The sequence below is a fragment of the Mandrillus leucophaeus genome, unplaced genomic scaffold (genome assembly GCF_000951045.1).
Source record: "Mandrillus leucophaeus isolate KB7577 unplaced genomic scaffold, Mleu.le_1.0 Scaffold79, whole genome shotgun sequence".
NCBI classification, from domain to species: domain Eukaryota; kingdom Metazoa; phylum Chordata; class Mammalia; order Primates; family Cercopithecidae; genus Mandrillus; species Mandrillus leucophaeus.
The window spans coordinates 1,283,961-1,306,147 of record NW_012108585.1 but is presented as its reverse complement, the minus strand read 5'-3'; the positions used below and the strand labels follow the sequence as shown (position 1 = coordinate 1,306,147).

General features: G+C 38.1%; 1 protein-coding gene across 1 annotated transcript in view; it reads right to left on the bottom strand.

The window, feature by feature from the left end:
* The window catches only part of ERC1 (ELKS/RAB6-interacting/CAST family member 1), a 581,971-nt gene that overhangs the window by 343,235 nt on the left and 216,549 nt on the right, over window positions 1-22,187 (bottom strand). The window contains exon 14 of the mRNA XM_011967141.1: window positions 20,886-20,897. Coding sequence (XP_011822531.1) covers window positions 20,886-20,897 — 12 coding nt within the window. The remainder of the gene's footprint in view (window positions 1-20,885; window positions 20,898-22,187) is intronic.

Genomic DNA, 22,187 nt, shown 5'->3' with positions numbered 1-22,187 from the left:
GATATTGGTCTAAAATTCTCTTTTTTTGTTGTGTCTCTGCCAGGCTTTGGTATCAGGATGATGTTGGCCTCATAAAATGAGTTTGGGAGGATTCCCTTTTTCTATGGACTGGAATAGTTTCAGAAGGAATGGTACCAGCTCCTCCTTGTACCTCTGGTAGAATTCAGCTGTGAATCCATCTGGTCCTGGACTTTTGTTGGTTGGTAAGCTATTAATTATTGCCTCAATTTTCGAGCCTGTTATTGGTCTATTCAGGGATTCAACTTCTTCCTGGGTTAGTCTTGGGAGGGTGTATTTGTCTGGGAATTTACCCATTTCTTCTAGGTTTTCTAGTTTATTTGCGTAGAGGTGTTTATAGTAATCTCTGATGGCAGTTTGTATTTCTGTGGGATCGGTGGTGATATCCCCTTTATCTAATTTTTTACTGCGTCTATTTGATTCTTCTCTCTTTTCTTCTTTATTAGTCTTGCTAGCAGTCTATCAATTTTGTTGATCTTTTCAAAAAACCAGCTCCTGGATTCATTGATTTTTTGGAAGGGGTTTTTGTGTCTCTATCTCCTTCAGTTCTGCTCTGATCTCAGTTATTTCTTGTCTTCTGCTAGCTTTTGAATGTGTTTACTCTTGCTTCTCTAGTTCTTTTAATTGTGATGTTAGGGTGTCAATTTTAGATCTTTCCTGCTTTCTCTTATGGGCATTTAATGCTATAAATTTCCTCTACACACTGCTTTATATGTGTCCCAGAGATTCTGGTATGTTGTGTCTTTGTTCTCATTGGTTTCAAAGACCATCTTCATTTCTGCCTTCATTTCGTTATGCACCCAGTAGTCATTCAGGAGCAGGTTGTTCAGTTTCCATGTAGTTGAGCGGTTTTGAGTGAGTTTCTTAGTCCTGAGTTCTAGTTTGACTGCACTGTGGTCTGAGAGACGGTTTGTTATAACTTCTGCTCTTTTACATTTGCTGAGGAGTGTTTTACTTCCAACTATGTGGTCAATTTTGGAATAAGTGTGATGTGGTGCTAAGGAAAATTCATTTTTTTCTTTTCTTTTCTTTTTTTTTTTTTCCCCCCAAGGTCTCACTCACTCACCTAGGCTAAACTGCCGTGGCACAATCACAGCTCACATCCCAGGCTGAAGTGCTCTTCCCATGTCAGCCTCCCAAGTAGCTGGCACTACAGACACATGCCACCAGGCCTGGCCAATTTTGTTATTGTTTTTATTTTTTGTAGAGACAAGGTCTCACTATGTTGCCCAGGCTGGTCTCAAACTCCTGGGCTGAAGCAATCCTCCAGCCTTGGCCTCCGAAAGTGCTGGGATCATAGGAGTGAGCTACAGTGCCCAGGCTATTTTTTTTTTCATTTTTTATATGAAAAAATTATAGTTTTTTTATATGAGAAATTATAGTTTCTAAATTTTCTGCTATAGACATAAAATATTTTAAATTTTTCTTTAAAAATTGTTTTTAAAAAGAGAGATGGTTGTATCTCAAAATAGGTTCTTTGCTGATATCAGACTAGGTATACAAAATAGTACTTGTATATAGAACTTTTTTTGGTCTTTGTTTTTCTTAATCCATTTTCTTTTCATATTTTAAATCTCCTGTCTTTAGTTTTACCAGTATTATTTCTACATCTTCACTCTATAGGCTAAAGGATGACTAAATATCAAGATAAAATGTTTTTATCTATGACAGGCAACCAAGAAAAGTATAGAAAATTGTGAGAGAGTTAAATCAATCTCTTTCTTATCGCCACCTTCTTGTCTTGTGTATGCGTGTCTGTGTGTCTGTGTACGTGTGTGTGTGCAAGCACGTGTTTATGAATGCATGTATAGTTCTGAATTCATGAATTAACTAGAAAAGATGAAAACACACAATGATTTTCTTGCCTCATTATTATCCTTTTCAATATTGTTTCCCTGGGAAGAGACATAAGAGGGAATATCATCTAAATATACTTTAAAAGAGTAGAAGGAGGCTATTTCTGGAATGTATATTTAGGAAAAAACATTCTGAGACATAACAGAACCTGTGAAATGAGGAATTTCTTTCTTTTTCCTTATAAATAGATTAACATCTAGTTTGATTTAAATCTAAATTCTCAAGAAAACCCAGATGTTAGTAAATTCCTGTCGTGAGGTGCCATGGATTTAATGGTTTAGTAGATTTGTTAAAACTCTCAACTGCTGTTTTGCCTGAACTAATCTGAATTTAATTCAAAGTGAATGTAGATGTTTTACCATTCTTCAAGCAGGAAGAGGAGAAATTAGAGTAATTCATAAATAAATTAATGCTTTAAAATTAGACTCACAATTGCTAAGCTCCCAACTATTATAATAAACAACGAAATGATGAATAAAAGATTTAACTCTCTCCACTAGCACACAGATGTAAGCAAACAGAAGCATAAGAAGAGAGGAAAACAAAGATGGGAAAGAAAACAGTAGCTGAATTTGTATTCGTCTCTGCCACCAGAAGTTTTACACAGTGTGGTCCACCATCTCGCTATTTAAAGCATGATCCATGGACTTCCATCAGGAGCATCGCCTTAGTGCTTGCTGGAAACACCCAAACTCAGGGTGACACCCGACCTATTAAGTCAGAATCTGCACTTTCACAAGGTTCTCAGGGGATATGAAGGCACACTAAATGCACAATGTTAAGGAACAACAGTCAGTGCAGACTATGTCAGGCAGGCTTTGCCCATATTTATTTTGTTATTGCAGCCCTAAGACTCTGTCTCTTAAAATCTAAACTCAAATTTAGGTAAATCTACTAGATCACAACTATTATGAATGCTCCCAACTCCAATATCAGTTTAACTGAATCTCTCTTACGACATGTGAACTTGTTCTCTACATTAGGGGAGAGGGTCTACATACCTGTCTCACGATACTTTATGAACATGCCTTCCTAGAGGTTAAAGTCCTTCTCTGATACATTTTCAAAATTCACAATTCCTAGCACGGTTCCTTGTGGTTTATAGGTGCTCATTAAACATTTGTTGAACAAATGCATAAAAAGGAAACTAATAATACCCTACTGACAAATCCACCCAAAACAAAACTCTGAGGGAAAATACAGTTTGTTTGAAGTTCTAAAACAATGGAATCACTAAAAAATAAAAAACTTCCTTATATCTTAAATACCCAGCAAAATTAACTGGGAAAGGAATTTTTATTATCTGTCTTTAACTTACTCCTTCCTATTAAGAAAGTAACAACATTTGTCAGAGGCTACATTTCTACTGGCTGTTTTGCTTTACCAAAAAGAAAGATACATATAGTTAGTGCTATATGTTACTATACCATAAAACCTCCCACACAAATTTAAGAAGAAATAGGATGCTTCTATTGTCAAATTTAAAAAAATATTATCAATCAAATTCACTCAGGTATTTGTGTCTTCACTCAAGAAGAGAAGCTTAAGCTAGGGCTTAAATATACAATAATTAAAAATAAAATGACATTGCTGAAGCACTGTGCATATTACATATAAACATCTATAATATTTATAAAATGTTACATACAGAGAATATGGGCCAGATGTGGTGGCTCACGCCTGTAATCTCAGCACTTTGGGGGGCCAAGATGGGTAGATCACTTGAGGTCAGGAGTTTGAGACCAGCCTAGGCAACATGGCAAAACCCCGTTACCTACTAAAAATACCAAAATTAGTTGGGCAAGTTGGCACCTGCAATCTTAGCTACTCGGGAGTCTGAAGCACAAGAATTGCTTGAACCCAGGAAACGGAGGTTGCAGTGAGCCAAGATCGCGCCACTGCTCTCCAGTCTGGATGACAGAATAAGACCCTGTCTCCTAAAAAAAAAAAACAAAAAAAAACAAAAAAAAAACCACAGGGAATATGCACTCATAACAGTCATACAGCACATAATGATAATGCTTTGGTCAATAATGGACTGCATATACAATGCAGTCTCATAAGATTATAATACTGTATTGTTACTGGTGTTTACATGTTTAGATACACAAATACCACAGTGTGACGCGGCCTACAGTATTCAGTACAGTGACATGCTGTACAGAATTATAGCCAAGGAGCAACAGTCTATGCCTTACAGCCTAGCTGTGCAGTAGGCTAGACCGTCTGGGTTTGGGTTAGTATACAATATTTGTACAATGACACCACATAGTGATGTGTTTCTCAGAACCTATCATCCCCATTGTTCAGTGACTCATGACTATATATATTGCACATGTGCACACACAAACACACCCTCTGTCTCATTTTACCTTCCCCCAAAGAGCTCCACTCACAGTTAACATAAAAATTAAGACATAAAATTTTACAATACTACCTAAATACCTAATTGTAGCTTAAAAAAATACCTGCCCAAAAAGTAACCAAAAAACTAAAACTAAAATGCTAATAGTTTCACTTGTTATTTACCTAATTAAAATGATTTTGACTATTTCAAAGCCATTTTAAATATGGGTTTATTTTCATGGAACCATATCCCTAATTGTCTAAAGAAAGTAAGCCATAATGAAAAGGAGAAAAGATGTCAATTATTTGGAGTTTTACATAAACACTTTTAACTTCTGCAAAAATATTTTAAATGATCAATTCAACATTTTTTTAATCAGCAAGGAAACTGCATAACTAGTCTCATCTTACATTTAGTGTCTTCTATTTCTATGCTTATTCTCACTACTACACTAATTTCTTTGAAGACAAGGACCCGATTTTATACAACTCCATAGATCTGAGAGGAGGACTGTCTTATGGCAATTAATCAATGTTTACTGAAGTGTTTTGACTTCTTTTAAGGTTGGTTCTCAAGATAACTTTAATCTATGACCATTAATTCAACAAATATTTAATAAAAGCTTCTATGGGCCAGGTGCTATCTTTGACAATATGGCCGTGAACAAAACAGACAAAAACCTCAGTCCTCACTGAGTTTACTGTCCGCTGGAAAGAAACAGAACATGAGTAAAATACATGGTAGGTCAGACAGTGATAAGCCCAGGCGGAAAAATAAAAAGATGAAAGGAGATGAGGTGTGTCGGAACGGGTGGTGGGATTGAAATTTAAATAAGTGCTCAGGAAAGGCTCCACTGCAAAGGCAATAGCTAGGCAAAGATGTGAAGGAAGTAAGGGACTGAGCCTGAGTGTTCCTCACGAAGGAAACAGCAAATGCGAATGGGCACGAGGCCCAGGTGAAGCAGACGCAGATGGGAGCGGCAGGCTGCTCATGAGGAAGGCAGGTAAGGAGGGCCACCGCCCCCAACAAGGGTTAGCAAACTTCCCTTATAAAGGATCAGAGAGCAAACAGTTTACGTTTTGTGAATCATGTAAAATCTGTCTCACATATTTTTCTTTTTTTGCTACCCTTGAAAAATGTAAAACCCGTTCTTAGCTTGCAGGTTTTACAAAAATAGGTGCCCGATGAGCTGAAGTTTGCCAATCCCTGCTGAAGGGCTCTGCAGGCCACTGGAAAAGTCTTTTGCATTTGGAAGCAATTACTTGTTATCACAAAGTATGAAAGAATTGCTCAAAAACACGAATAAAAGTAACAGTAACCTAATAAATATTCATATTTCTCTCAACTGATGTAAAGCTACATATTTGTCCATAATTTAAAACTAGCATGCATTCTCAATTGTCAACATTTTCAGAAACAGCCGGCTCTCATTCATCTATTCAGCAAATATTTACTGAATGCCTGCCAAGAGTTAAATACAGCTAAGGAAGAAAAAAAAGAATACAATGTCCCCACCCTCAACAAACATATTGAACTTATTTTTACAAGAGGGAGGCGGGAACATAAACTAACAAAAAAGGATGTCACATCACAGTGACATGTCCTAGGAAAAAAATTAAAACAGGCAATGTAATGGAGACACTGGATGTGACAAACAGTGTATTTCAGCTACAATGGTCAGGGAAGAGACATATAATGATCCAGGAGAAGAGGCCCAGAGAATCATACCTACAAAGGCTTTGAGGATAGAAAAATGCTTAGCTTGTTTTAACAACAACAAAGCTGGTAGGTGGAATATATGGAAGGGGAGGTTGTGGTGGGGTTACAGCGGTGGCAAGAAGCCAGAGGATGCAGAGCCTAAGCTGTGGAAGGAGCTTGGGTTTTACTGTGTATGATGGGAGAACACAGGAAGGCTTTAACCAAGGAGTGATAACGTCTACTTTAAGAGTTCAGTTCAGGCCAGGTGCGGTGGCTCACGCCTGTACTCCCAGCTCTTTGGGGGGCTGAGGTGGGCAGATAACTTGAGCTCAGGAGTTTGAGGCCAGCCTGGGTAACATGGCAAAACCCTGTCTCTACAAAAAATACAAAAATTAGCCAGGCATGGTGGTGTGCACCTGTAGTCCCAGCTAGTTGGAAGGCTGAGGTGGGAGGGTGGCTTAAGCCTGGGAAGCAGAGGTTGCAGTGAGCCGAGATTATGCCAGGGTACTCCAGCCTGGATAACAGAGTAAGACCCTGTCTCAAAAAAGAAAAAGGAAAAAAAAAGAGTTCAGTCTGATTGCTATGGAGATGGGACTAGTACAGAAGTAAGATACAGAAACGGCCATTGGAAAACTGCTGCAGTAGTTTGAGCAAGGGATAATGGTTCACAGAGCAGAATGGAATCATTGAATTAAAGATACATTTTTGAGGTGTGATCGGGCTTACTAATAGATTTAATGTAGGGAGTAAGAAAAATCAAGGATTGCTTGGTGATTTATCACCTGCACGATGAGTGAATGGTAGTACCATTTACTGAGGGTGGGAAACTGGGGAAGAAGAGGTTTTGAAAGCGGTGGGCCAGATCAAGAGATCTGTTCTGAGTAAAACTAAATTTGATATTTAACTAAAGACATTGTGTAAGTAATAAGTAGAGAGTTCTGGAGCACCTCGTATATTATTAATTTGGCAGCTATTGCTGTGTTTTTGATAATGAATGCCTTAGACTTGAAGAAGTCTGAGGTCAGGCACGGTGGCTCACGCCTGTAATCCCAGCACTTTGGGAGGCCAAGGCGGGTGGATCACCTGAGGCCAGGAGTTCAAGACCAGCCTGGCCAACATGGTGAAATCCTGTCTTCACTAAAAATATAAAAACTAGCTGGGTGTGGTGGTACATGCCTGTAATCCCAGCTACTTGGGAGACTGAGGCCAGAGAATCACTTGAACCTGGGAGGCAGAGGTTGCAGTGAGCTGAGATTATTCTCCAGCCTGGGCGACAGAGTGAGACTCCATCTCAAAAAAAAAGAAAAGAAGTATGAGAATATATATATATATATATGTGTGTGTATATATATGTATATATGAGAATAGGACTGAGAGTGGAGCCTTTTAGAGGTCTAGAGGAAAGTGGTAGAATCAGAAACACCACAAAAGGAATGACAGGTGAAAGAGGGAGAAAATAAGGAGACACTGGTATCAGAGACACCCGAAGAAAATAGTGTTTCAAGGAAGGAAGTGCGTGGTATGATGCTGAAAGGTAAAGTTAAGATGAGGTCATGGAAGTGATTTTTGTATTTGGTAACATGGATATTAATGATAACTCGACAACAGCAGTTTCGTAGGAGTACTAAAAATAGAAGCCTGATTAAACAAACCTGAAGAAAGGTAAGGAAAGGCAGATAGCAACTACAGTCAATTTTTTAAACAAGATTTTTTGAGAAGGGAAAGAGAGAAACAGGGTGGCAACTAGAATAAGACATCACATCAAGAAGGATTTTTTTTTAAAGATGTTAAGTGGAACTCTAAAAACAGGTTAGTACACTTGCGAACCAGGAGAAAGCAAAAATTTGAAAATGAAGGAGGGAGAAGGATAATGAGGGAAAACCATCTTTAGGTTGGGGAACTGGGACAGGATTAAGAGAAAAGGTGGCAGAGGTGAATTTAGGAATAGTGGCACTACTCAGGCAAAGGATACAGGTATAGATGCAAGTAGGCTGGTAGATTTAATGACCGGGAGACACACTGGGTAGCATCCAGTTATTTTAATTTTCTCAAAGTTATATCAAGTGAAGCCAGAAACTTTGAGTGGAGGGGAAGGATTTGCAGATTTGATAAGAGAAGACAATGATACTGTCACCTGTGAGGATGGGAAATCAAATCTAATAGTCCTCTTTATTAGGACTGCCTGCAGAATTAGGAGCAGTTTGAGATCTGTGACCATAAATTCAATGTGAGACCAGTCCACAAAGCTTTGTGACTCTTCTTGCCCGGTGATATGCAGCTGCTCAGGGCAGAGGCAGTGTAGGAAGACACTTGCTTTAAATTAGGATTGAGGTTTGCAAGCAACAGAAGAGAAAAGCAAGTAAGTCAAGGGGATTTAGAAGGGAGTGATTACAGTGCTGGACTATGAAATCTGACCCAGGTAAGGAAGGAAGCGTGAGGCCACACGAGGTTCAAAACAAACAAAAAAAGTAGTAGGTTGTTATTTCAAGGTCCTAATCAGATGGAATAACCGGAGTGGAGACGAAAGTAAGTGACCTGGAAGACAGGAGGTGTCGGCCAGAGCTGAACTGTATCTTTCAGCATCACCATTCCAAGGTGGAGAATTCTGGTGGGTAACAATCCATTCCACATTTACAGGCAGGTTTACTCTACCCAGAGCAGCTACACAATGCCCCAAATCAGACAAATGACACTGTCTAGGAACGGCAGCAGACTAGAGGAGAAGCATAGCAGAGGACCTCCTCTCATACACCAGAGCACAATTTATAGAGCTGCTTTTCTAAAACAGTCATTGTCCATTTCCCAAACTGTGTAAAGATAAGGATCTGCTGGTATAGTCAGAATCAATTTATACAGTCTGATAAAACAGACCAAGGATATGACACAATGCTGTGACTGTACTGTGCCAAGAAATTTGAAGGTGTGGTTGAGAAACAGAAAACCAAAGAAAACCCCTGCCTTAAAACGCAGTCTTGGCTTTTTGGATTTATGACAGAATAAATATATTGTCAACTTTTTTCACTGTTTAAAAAGAGGAGGAGGGAACACTTTTATGTTGCTCATTTCTGAATTTCTTGCTGATTAATTCACAATGACAGAGGAAGGCACTGAGCACTTTTATGGAGCAAAGCATCCATTTATGTTAAGCATTATCATAATTTTTTATCACCGTATAAAACAGGACATGCAACCTTACACTTCTGAGTAAAATGTTCATAGTAAGAGAAATAAGTGTATATAACCTCTTCCTCTACTTCTATTATTTTCTCCCTTGATTGTATTATTATTCTCCAACACTCCTACTTCATTTAATTTTCCTCTCCCTTTCATGTTTCTTGTTTATATGCCTCAGGCCTCACAGGATCAACCAGGGATTCAACTCTTCTTGGTAGAAGTCAGACATATAGCAGTTGCTAGCCCCGTGACTTTGGAAAAGTAATGTACCAGTCTGAACAGACAATATGGCCTTTTATTTTCTGTTATCTTGTTTCACTCTTCCCAACTGAAAAGTGTTTTTGTAGATATCATTCCACTCACTCCCACTCCCCACTGCCCCCGCCAAGGCTGTGTCAATGATGAAAGTTGTGAATGCTACAGTTTAATTACACTGCACCAATAACATATGAAAATGTATATGCAGGAGTAATATGCCACCCATACTTCTCCAGCTGGTAATTTCACAGGGCTCAGCTTAAAAACTAATTTAACTTGGACATTTCACTCTAACACGCATAATATAGAAGTAACAGCTGGAGGCTAACTGTGGGAAATTAAGGCATAAATAAAATCATTAATAAAAGCAGATCTATTAAGTAAATAATAACACCTTTTTCTGTGCAAATAAATACTAGTTATCAGAAAATCTCATGTGTAGTTTTCTCAATAAACATTAGTTAAAATACAATAAAAATCAATAAATCAATTGGGTAGAAGACTATTAATCACTAAAGTATCCCAGTGAGATGAGAGAGAAGAATAAAGTTACAAGTTTTAAAGTATGCGCCTAGAGGAAAAGAAGGAAAAAGGGATGAACGGAAAGAAGGAAGGAGAGGGGGAGGCCAAAAAAAAGGTAACATAAATCTGAAAATTTGGGGACAATTTATTTTCATACAAAAACATTTACATTCTATTTCCAAATAGTCTTTAACCAGTAAGATTCTGATTTTATGTAAAACATGACTTAATTTACAAAGATTCCATATGCACACAATTGAATTATAAAAGTTGTTTATATTCCCATACTTTTTGCTTTTTTTGGATTCATACTAACTACGTAATAAAGCCCATATTCCCTTAATTAGCACCAAAGGTCTTTAACAATCACCTATATTTTTAATATTCCCTCATGCAGTAAGCATGAGGAATAGATTCTTTTTTTTTTTTTTTTGCCTTTTCAGATGTCTTAATATCCTTGCCCTTTCCCTTACCCTGTTTTTGCTGAGCATAAGAGCATACATGCACTCATTCTGCAAGAAGCTTAAATGGCAGTTTAAGCTTTAGCAAAAGCTTTCCAGGACTCCCCTAAACAGAACTAATTCCTTCATCTCCATGAGCTAAAGGGTCTGTATCTAGATTATAGTATAATATAGTATAATTGTAAAAGAAAATATTTTCTAGATCCACTGATAAATTGTAATACTGTAAAAAAATGCAAATATTATATCTACAGTTCCCAAATTAAATGCAATTCAAACTAAAAGACATAATGCAAAGTACCAGTATTAACTGAACATGCTGTTAAACTGCTGCCCACAGTGCACTCATGGTACTCATGACTACGGTCCAAGTTGTTTTGTTGTGAGCCATAAGATGATCCAACTGTCTCAGAAATTTTGTCAAGTTACTTTTTTAAAAAGTTTGCTGCTTACAAGTACGTTATGGCATCATTTGAACTCTGCTGGGTGAAAAAGCAACAGTATGGATTAGGTCCACCACTGTTCTTTTCTCATTGGCCCATGACAAATACAACAGTAATACCTGAAGACAATGAGATGATATCCATAAATATCAATGAAACTACATACAGTATTTCATTGTAAGCTATTCAGCCAGGTGATCCAGAATATGTATATAAACTTTTTTATTGTCATTGAAATGAAAATGTAAAATCATAAAATTTACATGGTAACTTGCAAATCTCAGAATATGTTCAAGGTCTCCCAAGGGATGTGAGGACCCCTAACAGGAATACAATGGTAGAGTGGTTAAAAGCAGAAGTTTGAAGGGCTAAAGAGCTCTAGGTTAAATACTGGTTCACTATTCATTATGATCTTTAGCCTCTCTAAGCTTCAGAGTGTTCTTATGTTTTTTATGGATGACATGGGAATAATGCCCATCTATCACAGAATTGTGAGAAGTAAATAAAATAATGCATGAAAAATGCTTAGTGTAAGATTTGGCACACTGCAAGAGGTTACTAACATATCCTTTTTCTCCCTACTCCAAACATATGTGTGTTTGCATACGTATCTGTTTAATATATTAATATAGAAATTTAAATACCTAAATTTGCCCATACATTAAGATCCAAAGAAACATGGAATATGCTTCTTCTTCACTCTTTGAGGGGAGGCGGGGTGGGGGAGTGGAGGGAAGGAGGATACTATTGAAGTTATGTGTTACATGTTTATATCTAACTCTAGCACTATGCTAAATATAATACTATAATAACCCTTATAAGTACTTATCATATACCAAGCACCTTAATGGTTATCATAGCATATTTATCATCTTATTCAAAATGTCTTTATAAGGTTTTATTAACTCCACATTAAAAATGAAAAGAGCAAACCTTCAATAAAATTTAATCATTACCCCAAATCAGTTTTAAACATCCTAGAACTAGTGCTTAAACTCAGGTCTGTCTGACTGTAACTGTGATACTTTTAACCTCTCTACTACAGAAATTATGAGCAAATATTGTTTATCTGGGAGATCTCTGACACCAAATATTAAATGAAGACGGCGTCCACAGTACATAAAATAAGTCAGAAGGCAGAAACCCACCGCTCCACACAGTTGTTACCTTACTAGGATTCCACTACCACGGTTAACTGCATGCATTCCCCTGTTCTTAGGACACTGCATCTTTCAGTGTCTTTCTTCTTTCCAGAAGTGCAGCATATCCAATGATGTAAGTACCCTGGCATTCTCATATGGATTCATTTCCTTTTTTAAAAACTCAACTTTTCCTTTTTTTTTTTTTTGGAGACGGAGTCTCACTCTGTCACCCAGGCTGGAGTGCAGTGGCGTGATCTCGGCTCACTGCAAGCTCCACCTTCTGGGTTCAACCGATTCTTGTGCCTCAGCCTCCCGAGCAGCTGGGACTACAGGCGTGCACTACCACACTCAACTATTTTTTTTTGTTGTTTGTATTTTTTTTTGAGATGGAGTCTCGCTCTGTCACCTAGGGTGGAGTGCAGGGGCAGCGATCTCAGCTCACTGCAACCTCTGGCCTCCTGGGTTCAAGCGACTCTTGTGTGTCTGCCTCCTGAGGAGCTGGGATTACAGGCATGCACCACTGCGCCTGGCAATTTTCTTTTTATTTTTTGAGATGCAGTCTTGCTGTGTCGCCTGGGGTGGAGTGCAGTGGCAGCGATCTAGGCTCACTGCAATCTCCACCTCCTAGGTTCATGAGATTCTCCTGCCTCAGCCTCCTGAGTAGCTAGGACCACAGGTGCCCACCACCACAACCAGGTAGTTTCTGTATTTTTTGTAGAGATGGGGTTTCACCACGTTGGCCCTGCTGGTCTCAAACTCCTGAGCTTGAGGAGTGATCCGCCCACCTCAGCCTCCCAAAGTGCTGGGATTACAGGCGTGAGCCACCGCACCCGGCCTTAAAACTCAGCTCCTCTGAAAGCAAGCTTCAACTCTAAAACAGTATTTCTGCGCACTTTTCCTTTTAAAAGCTACCACTTTCTTTCCACTTGAAATGATGAGTATGACCGGATGAGTTTAGTTCTTCCATAGAATTTCTCTCTTCACTCACATTAGATGGTGAATGTGAAAGTGCACTGTAAGCTACTAGGTACTATATAAATGTAAGACACTATGGGCTTTTTTTTTTTTTTTTTTTTCCCTCTTTATGTGAATAGTCAAAATGGAAGCCAAAGGATTTAGGCAGAAACAGTAAGGAAATAATTTTACATTTACAAAAAAACTACTGGTAAGTCAGAAAACTGGACTGAATGCCAGCTTACAAGTAAAGGTGAAGACGACTAACCTCACAAAGGGTAGAATCAGGATTACTAGACAACTAAAAAATACGCTTTAGGCATTGCCCAGGAGAAAACAGACTCTGGGATGTAAGAGGATCTACATTTATCTAAGCTTTGACAGCCTGCTAAGTTTTTTACATATTCACTACTCATTAAACAGACAAATATTTCATTAAATACTACTATTATATATCAAACACTGAGGATGTAATTTTGAGAGAGCCAGGTAGGAAGCGGTCCCCAGAGAAACTCCAGCCAGCGGTGCGCTGGGAGGAGCACACCCTGGGATGGATCCAGTGGTGCGCTGGGAGGAGCACACACTGGGATGGAGCCACAGAAACCGGCACCTTGTGCAGCAGGGAGGAGCCTGGCCCTTCCTTTTCATCGGTGTAACCTAGGATTCAATCTGCAAGGCGAGAAGCACTCTAGCAAGGAATCTGGCCTAAAGAGAGTCCCTGTTTCCCCCTTTTCCTTTTCACCCAATAAAACCCTATCCTACTCACCGTTCGAATCGTCTGCAAGCCTACATTTTCGTGGTCGTGTGACAAGGACCCTGTCTTTAGCTGAACTAAGAAAAATTCCTGCAACAATTTCATGAATAGAAATTGTTCGTGTTCTCAAATACCTCCCAGGCATCTAAGGAAATACAGTATATAATAAGTGCTGTTAGAGTGGACATGAAAGAGAACTAAGCTAGTCTGGAGGTGGGGGTGGGGGTGACGATCAGGAAAGGCTTCCCGGAAAACCAATATCTTTCCTAAGGGATTAAGTCCAGTTACTAGGCAGCTGATCCAGTACTAGGCAGAGAAGAACTATGAACAAAAACCTGAGGAAAAGGAGAATGTGTTATCCTGGGGAAAACCTCACGGTTCAGAATGACTATAGCTTAAAGTTGGAGGACAGAGTAGAGAAAAAGGAAGCTAAAGGTAAGCAAAGCCAAACAATCATACGCTAAGCAAGGAATCTGTAGCTTACCCAAAGTATACAGGACTTATATAAGGAAGTGATATAATCAGATTTCTCAAAATTCGGAAGAAGCTGAAAGGGAAACATGATGAGAGTGGACAGGAAGAAGCATTGGATAGCTTTTGCAGTAATGCAGGAAAGAATCAGCTTCCTCCACTGCTGCATCAATAAACTAATCATGACAATAAGCAAGCTACTATGGTTTATATTTAATTGACCTCCTTTAAATAAGGTAAAGAGAGCCGGTGGTGAGTTTTCCCCTCACAATACATTCTATAAAACTTCTGATTACGGTCGGGCACAGAGGCTCACACTTGTAATCCCAGCACTTTGGGAGGCCGAGGAGGATGGATCACCTGAGGTTAGGAGTTTGAGACCAGCTTGGCCAGCATGATGAAACCCTGTCTCTACTAAAAATACACACACACACACACACACACACACACACACACACACACACAAAACAATTAGCCAGGCGTGATGCCAGCTACTAGAGAGGCTGAGGCAAAAGAATCGCTTGAACCCAGGAGGCGGAGGTTGCAGTGAGCTGAGATCGCGCCATTGCACTCCAGCTTGGGTGACAAGAACGGAAACTCCATCTCAAAAAACAGAAAAAAGGTTCTGATTATATCCAAGCTATATCATTACGATCACTTCCCCAAGCCAATTGTTCCTTCTAGTTTTCTTGGAAAGTCATCTGCAAAGAACTTTCCTTTTAACATCTCAACTTAGGCCAGGCATGGTGGCTCACGCCTATAATTCCAGCACTTTACGAGGCCAAGGCAGGTGGAGCGCCTGAGGTCGGGAATTCGAGACCAGCCTGACCAACACAGAGAAACTCGGTCTCTACTAAAAATACAAAATTAGCCTGGCATGGGGGCACGTGCCTGCAATCCTAGCTACTCCAGAGGCTAAGGCAAGAGAATCGCTTGAACCCAGGAGGCAGAGGTTGTGGTGAGCCAAGACTGCACCATTGCACTCCAGCCTGGGCAACAAGAGCGAAACTCTGTCTCAAAGAAAAAAATTCTCAATTTAAAAGATTGCATTTGAAGGGGATTATTTTTCACTAACACTTTCAAAATAGTTGTGTAACATACTTAAGTGATTTTTTAATATAGAAACTTACAATAACATAGAAATCTGTAATACCTAGGCCAAACAGCTAGCTAAATATTTTTGTTTGTTTGTTTTTTTGGGACAGAGTTTCACTCTGTTGCCAGGCATGGCACAGTCTCAGCTCATTGCAACCTCCGCCTCCCAGGTTCAAGAGATTCTCCTGCCTCAGTTTCTTGAGTAGCTGGGACTACAGGCGCGCGCCACCACACCCAACTAATTTTTGTATTTTTTAGGAGAGAAGGGGTTTCACCATGTTGGCCAGGCTGGTCTTGATCTCTTGACCTCGTGATCCGTCCGCCTCAGCCTCCCAAAATGCTGGGATTACAGGCGTGAGCCACCACGCCCAGCCCTAGCTAAAGATGTTAAAACTGTCTTTTGTAGCCATTGAGAGCAACTATCCGAAACACACCAGAAAGAAAAATAATAATCCCATATTAATTAGGGAACACGAAGTAAAGAAAAATTAAACATACAATTCCCTCCTGCCTATGACAGAAGTCAAGTTTCTGAATCCCATTACACTATACCTTAAAGATGAGATCTGCTTGCAAAAAGAACTAGTTTTGCGATCTTTGCTATCATGCTCAAACATCTGACAACCCAGACAAGGGCTGGAAGGTTAAACAAAATAATCCAACTTCACCAACAAAGAAAATGCCAACAGTGAATAAACACTCTAGCTTAAAAAGATCGTCTTAAAGACAGAGCAATCCCAGTGTGTGCACAATTAAACCAAATCACTTATAGGTCTGCTAGCTGCCAGTTAACGCCACTGATTTCCTCATCTGTTTCTCCCCAAGTACAATCTCAAATTCTGAGACCTTAAAGCCACATACATGGATAACAGAAACTGGAGGTTGGAAGGAAGGTTTCTGTGAAAACATAAGCCATACCCAAGAAGCCAGTTCAACAGTTCTGAAGTTTGTGACTCTTTTCTCCAGTTGCCTCACCCTAAATTTCTTGTCACTTTGTTCCACTGCTCAATATGTTTTTATACATTTGAAGTAACAAGGCAACAGGTGCCAGTGAAAACAATGCTTTTGCTCTAACCTCCTGAAATTTCAACCTGACTCTTGTACCCATGCCAAGAGAAAACCTCAGACGTCCTTTAACAGAGGCAAACGGTCACCTTGATATTCTAAACCCAAGGAAAGGTCGGTTTTTATAACAAGTTCAAATATGAGTTAGTATAAATAAATCAACAGAGATATTGTTAAATGTTTGTGAATTTTTTTAAAAAGGAGAAAAATCTACTCCAAAAACGTTAATTCACTAAAGTCTTGTGAGTCAAAGCATGCTCAATAGACCAACAGTATCAGTACCGACTGGGAGCTTTTGGAAATGTAGAAAAATTCAAGCCCCAACCAAATCCATCAAATAAGAACTGTATTTTAACAAGCTCCCATCCAATCTGTATGACACTTAAGTTTGAGAAGCACTGTATATATATAGCCTTCGTATACAATAATCAAAAGAAGACACAACTGGAACACCAGTGCCAACAGCTGCCAAACAAGAGAAAGAGCTGCATGCAGTTTCCACTCCAACACCACACTTCCTGCTTCTCTGGGTACTGTGCACACCAAATAATACAAGGAATCCAACCCTCCACCCCCATGCTCCAAGGATCTAAAAATCATAAATTTAAAAATGTATTATAACCTAGATGTCATCTCTAGATGTCACAAAAACGTAACAGAACAAGATACAGAGCAAGGGTGTCTAATCTTTTTGCTTCCCTGGGCCACATTGGAAGAATAAGAATTGTCTTGGCCCACATATAAAATACACTAACACTAATAATAGTTGATGGTCTTAAAAAAAAATACAAAAAAAGATGATAATGTTTAAAGAAAGTTTACAGATTTGTGTTGGGCCACAATCAAAGCTGACCTGAGCTGCACGCTGGGCTGTGGGCCGTGGGTTGGACAAGCTTGCTACAGAGGAAAGGAAAGTGTGAGGTAAACTCGAAATCAGACAAACTAGATTTGTACCCTAGATTCTGACACTTAGTAGCTATGACCCTAAGTAAATCCTCTAATCTCTCTAAACTCAATTTTCTGATGTGTGGAATGGGAAAATGTCATCCAATTCATATAGTCGTTATGAGTTGAAGTGAGATAAAGAATGTGATAGCATTTTTAACAGCGTCAAACTGTAATTAGAAATTAGACGTGTTTCTGTGGTTTTGAGATGGGGGGTGGATGCCAGAGTAAGTATGGCCCAATAATTATTGTAAGATATACTAAAAGATGATTTGTGGTTTACATGAAATTTAATTGGGCATCCATATTTTTATTTGCTAAATCTGGCAACTCTATAAAAACTCAAATTTTGGCTAATTTTAAATATATTCTTTCTTCTCTTCTCTGTTGAATTTGCCATCTTCAGCTCATTTACAGAATTTGTGGTGATCTACAACCGCTATCTAGAAAAACATTTACCATTGATCAATGCATGACAGTATAAACTATCATTTTCAGTAGAAGAGTTAGGAAGATCAGCACAAGTCTGTATTCACATATTGTTTTTTCCTACCAATGAATTATTCAAGAGTACACTACTACATCAGCAGATGTCATTTAACAGAGAAGATGCTACACTTGCTTGTGCAGGCTATTACAAAACCACTAGGCACTATTACTTGAAAGAAAAATAAATAAAGTACACTCTTGAACAACAGAGTTGCTTAAGAAAGCTAAAGGAATGAAAAGTGGGAGCTAAAAATGCAAATAACAACAGATCATTCTCCTGGGTTATCAACTCTTGCCCGTAAGTCAAATTCCTTGTAAATAGATTTTAGGGGGTCAGAAATTTTCTAGGGCCTATTAAAAAAAAAAAAAAAAAAAAAAAAAAGCTGTAGCTAAAAAAATAAGAAACTAACCCTTTCAAAAATACAATTACATCTATTTTTGTGAGTGACATATCTTATGAGGTTTTAGCAACTAGTGCTTTTTCTTAATGAAACCAGACAATAATGTAAAAAATCTTTCTAAAGTGTGTTATCAGAGAAATAACTATTTGAGTTAGATTTTAGAAACCAATGTGAAATGTTTTCATCAAACTATATAAAAGAGACTATAACAATGGGATTTTTTTTGGGCAAAGTAGAAAAGTATTTTAACTTTTAACAACACAGGGACTCTGGTCTTAACCCATTTATGCCTAGTGTTCTATTATCGGAACGTTAAGCTTGTGGGAGTTATTTACATCCTGCTGCTGTCTTAACCCATTTATGCCTAGTGTTCTATTATCAGAACGCTAAGCTTGTGGGAGTTATTTACATCCTGCTGCTCAAGGTCATCACGGAGATCTGATTTTTCACACACACAAAAAATGTGCAACCTCTGGCATAAATGGGTTAATGAAGTTGGTAGGAACTAACACACACATTCCAAACATTCGTTTTAAAAACAAGTCTACAATGGTAACTGATAATTAAAACATAGATATTAATAATATCGAGCTCAATTTTAGACCTAAGTGTTAATGAGAATAAAGAGATGGCATTTATAGCTCTCACCTCTGAATGACCGTTAGCCAAAAGAAGAATTCTGAACCAAATCATATATTTTCATCTATACATGGAATAATTTCTTTGTATTCATTCTCTGGTGCTAATGTCATTGAACAGAAAATAAAAAGATGTGTATGTCTGAAGATAGAAAATGTGAGTCTTTGGTCAGTATCACTCTAAATAAAATCTCACTACTCTGTACTGAATGCAAAGGAAGACAGAGGAGAGCAAGGGAAGAAGACAAGGGAGAAGAGAGGAATAAAAATAAACCTCTACAAAATAGAAATGTTTAGTAGAGACACTAAAATACAAATACTACAGCTAAGCATCACTACTGACACAAAACAAGTGGTTAAAATAAACACTGAAAGGTTAAGTATCTTGCCCAAGGTCATATAATGAAGTCACCCAAACAATCCAGTATCAAAGCAGTAATAAATTATACTCTCTTTATGACCTATTCAACTGGACTTGGCAAAACCATAATTAAAATGGTAAAATGTTTCTATCTAGAAAAAAAAAACTGCACTAAATCATAATCTGGAATGAAGAGAGACTTGAAACTTAGCATACTGCAGCTAAGATGATCTTTGCCACTGAAAAAACAATGACTATTTTATTTTGTATTCCTTGGAAAATAAACTTATTTAGAAATAAGTATGATTTAATGGCATTTGCTGCTGGGTAAAAGTTAACTAAAATAAACCAGCTAACAATATTATAATATAACCTGTAACTCAGTGAATTATGTATAAACCAATGGCTTCACGGTCAAATTATTCTGAAACTTTTCCCAGGGTTTCATTTAGAGAGACTGAGAGCAAAACCAGTAATGCAAAGGACTAACTATGGGACAAATGGTAAAACTTCCCACTAAAATATGAGTCAGCTTAAAGCTTCAGTTAGAGATGAAAGTTCTCGAAACACAAGGCAAAACACTTCTGAAATTTTTCTACTAAAACTCAACTACTTTCAGACTGTGTCATAATTGGAATTACTTAAGTGGTACCCATACTGTTTTACTACAATATGTGGAGAAAACGTAGAAATGGGAAAATCTATTTTTTAAATGCAGCATTTGTGTTTGCTATTTTTATGACAAACACTGTAAGATTTCTTCTGTAACGAATACAGCTTTCTCAAAATAGGGGAGGTCACAAATTTTTTTCAATTTGTTTTCTTTTTTGGGAGGCTAACCCTTTAACACTTATCCCAGTGTAACTCATATGCTAGCTGTTGACAGTCAAAGAGGTGCTTTTATAAACAGCAAATACACACACACACACACACACGTAACCACTATTATTATTAGGTAGCTGCTAGGTAAAACACATATGCTATTAACAGGCTCATTTCTGAATCCTATCAAAAATCCTCACGCTTTATATTGACATGGCTCATATGCAAAATAAGTAACTTTTTAAATGCAGGTTTGATTGTTTTGTGCTGTTTCTCTTACTATTTACTTACTAATGAAGATGGGCAGGTTACTTAATGGTCTCTGCACCGTGCTTTTTCACCTAAAAAATCCAAATAATAAATCGCTCTTCATAGTTGCTAAGATCAACTGAAACAAAGTATGTTCTGCTACAGTGCCTCTGGCACATATAAATAGCAGTAATGGTTGTTGTTTTGTTAGCACTAGGTTCCACCACCCAGCAGAATCACAAAAATGAAACCAAAATTTAAAGGATGTGGGCGTGTATGTGTCTGAAACTTTGTCTCAGTAAATAATTCAAGGTTTCTTCTATAAAGCCATAGACAGGTGTGACTTTCCCACCATCATTTTTGCTGCACTTTATTTACCCTGTTTAATAGCCAGAATGTCTCTATTGAATGTTGAATTAAATTAACGCGATGTTTTCCCCTCCTCTTTCCTCTGATGGCTCTTTTCATCTCCACTTCTCTCTCAGTCAAAACCTGGCCATCTGGTTCTTGCTCTCTGACTACTCACACCGCCTTTTCAAAGCCCAAAAATCTGAACCTACTCTTCTGATAAACCCAATACTCTTGACATTTTATACTCACAGCCAGATTCCTAGACAGACATCTCTCTCCTGAAATATGTTCAGTTCCTATAAGAATTCAAGATAATGTTCACAAACCATGCTCAACCACATAATCTTTGTTTTAGTGCAAGCATACTGACCTTGAGGTGAGACTGAAGGAAACAGCAAATCCAGGAAGAAAATGTGAAAAAGAAAGTTAGAAAGAATTAATAAGGACAATATTCAGAAATATTATTTGTGGACATTATAAAATGCAGGATTAGAGAAGGGAAGGAGTCACAAATTCTATGCAGGCACTAAAAAAGAATCATTTCAGATTTTCAACTCTCAACAACTTTACTTTCTTATTAGATTACACCATTGTAGTTTAATGAAAGTTTCTAAAGAAAAAAAAATTTGTCTAAAATTTACCATTTCCTGGGGCAGGAAAGAAACATCATTTCTTAAACACTAAGAAAAATAGAGAAGGTCAGCCATCCCATTTTCATTTAAGTAGTTAGAACTGGCATTAAGTAACTGCACAATTTTAGTGTGCTTAGTTTTATAGACACGCACCTTATAACTAACTGTGCCTTAACGTCCTCATTCCATTAAGAGGATCCAAGTGACCCAAAAGCAAAAGCAGAAAAACACAGCTTCTGTGGAATATAGAACTCTACTCGGAAGAACTTGAAATAATTTTCTCAAAGGTTAAAACATAATTTTCTCCTAATAATAACCAGTATTTCTCACTCCAAATCTACCAAAATCCTCAAATGGTGCAATCTAAAAGCAATAAAGAACAAGAATGCACAGGTCTGTTTACATCAATTCATTTCCAATGCTGCTTAGCAGTAGGAGATTTAAAGCAGTCATGCTTAATGTTCCAGCAGAGTATGTAGCCCTTACAGTTCATGACTGCCTTTTATAACAAGCAGTTTTTTTTTTCTTTTTTAAAAAGTAATCAGTTTCACTGAAATTAGTATGATCCTCCAAATAGTCAGGGCTTCCAATGACCAGTATCATCTGGATTATCTTCATGGTCTAAATTTTACCTTAAGAATCTGAAACAAAATATTTATTTCTTGAATGCAAGCACCATTTCCAATTATACTTTAATGTCTTCTAAAACTTAGTGATTTCTTGCACAAGTATAATTCGGTAACTAAAAGTTTTAAAAACTCATTGTGAGAATAAAAAAAGATAAGGGGGACAAGATTTGTTACCTTGTAACATGAACAGATGAAAAACAGAAACACAACTACTTGCTCACAATCACATGGTGTGTGACTGGCAGATACAGAGTAAGAATGTAGCAGCTGGGCAGTGGGGGCGGGGGTAAGCTCACGCATGTAACCCCAGCACTTCGGGAGGCCGAGGCATGCAGATCACCTGAGGTCAGGAGTTCGAGACCAGCCTAGCCAACATGGTGAAACCCCATCTCTACTAAAAATACAAAAATT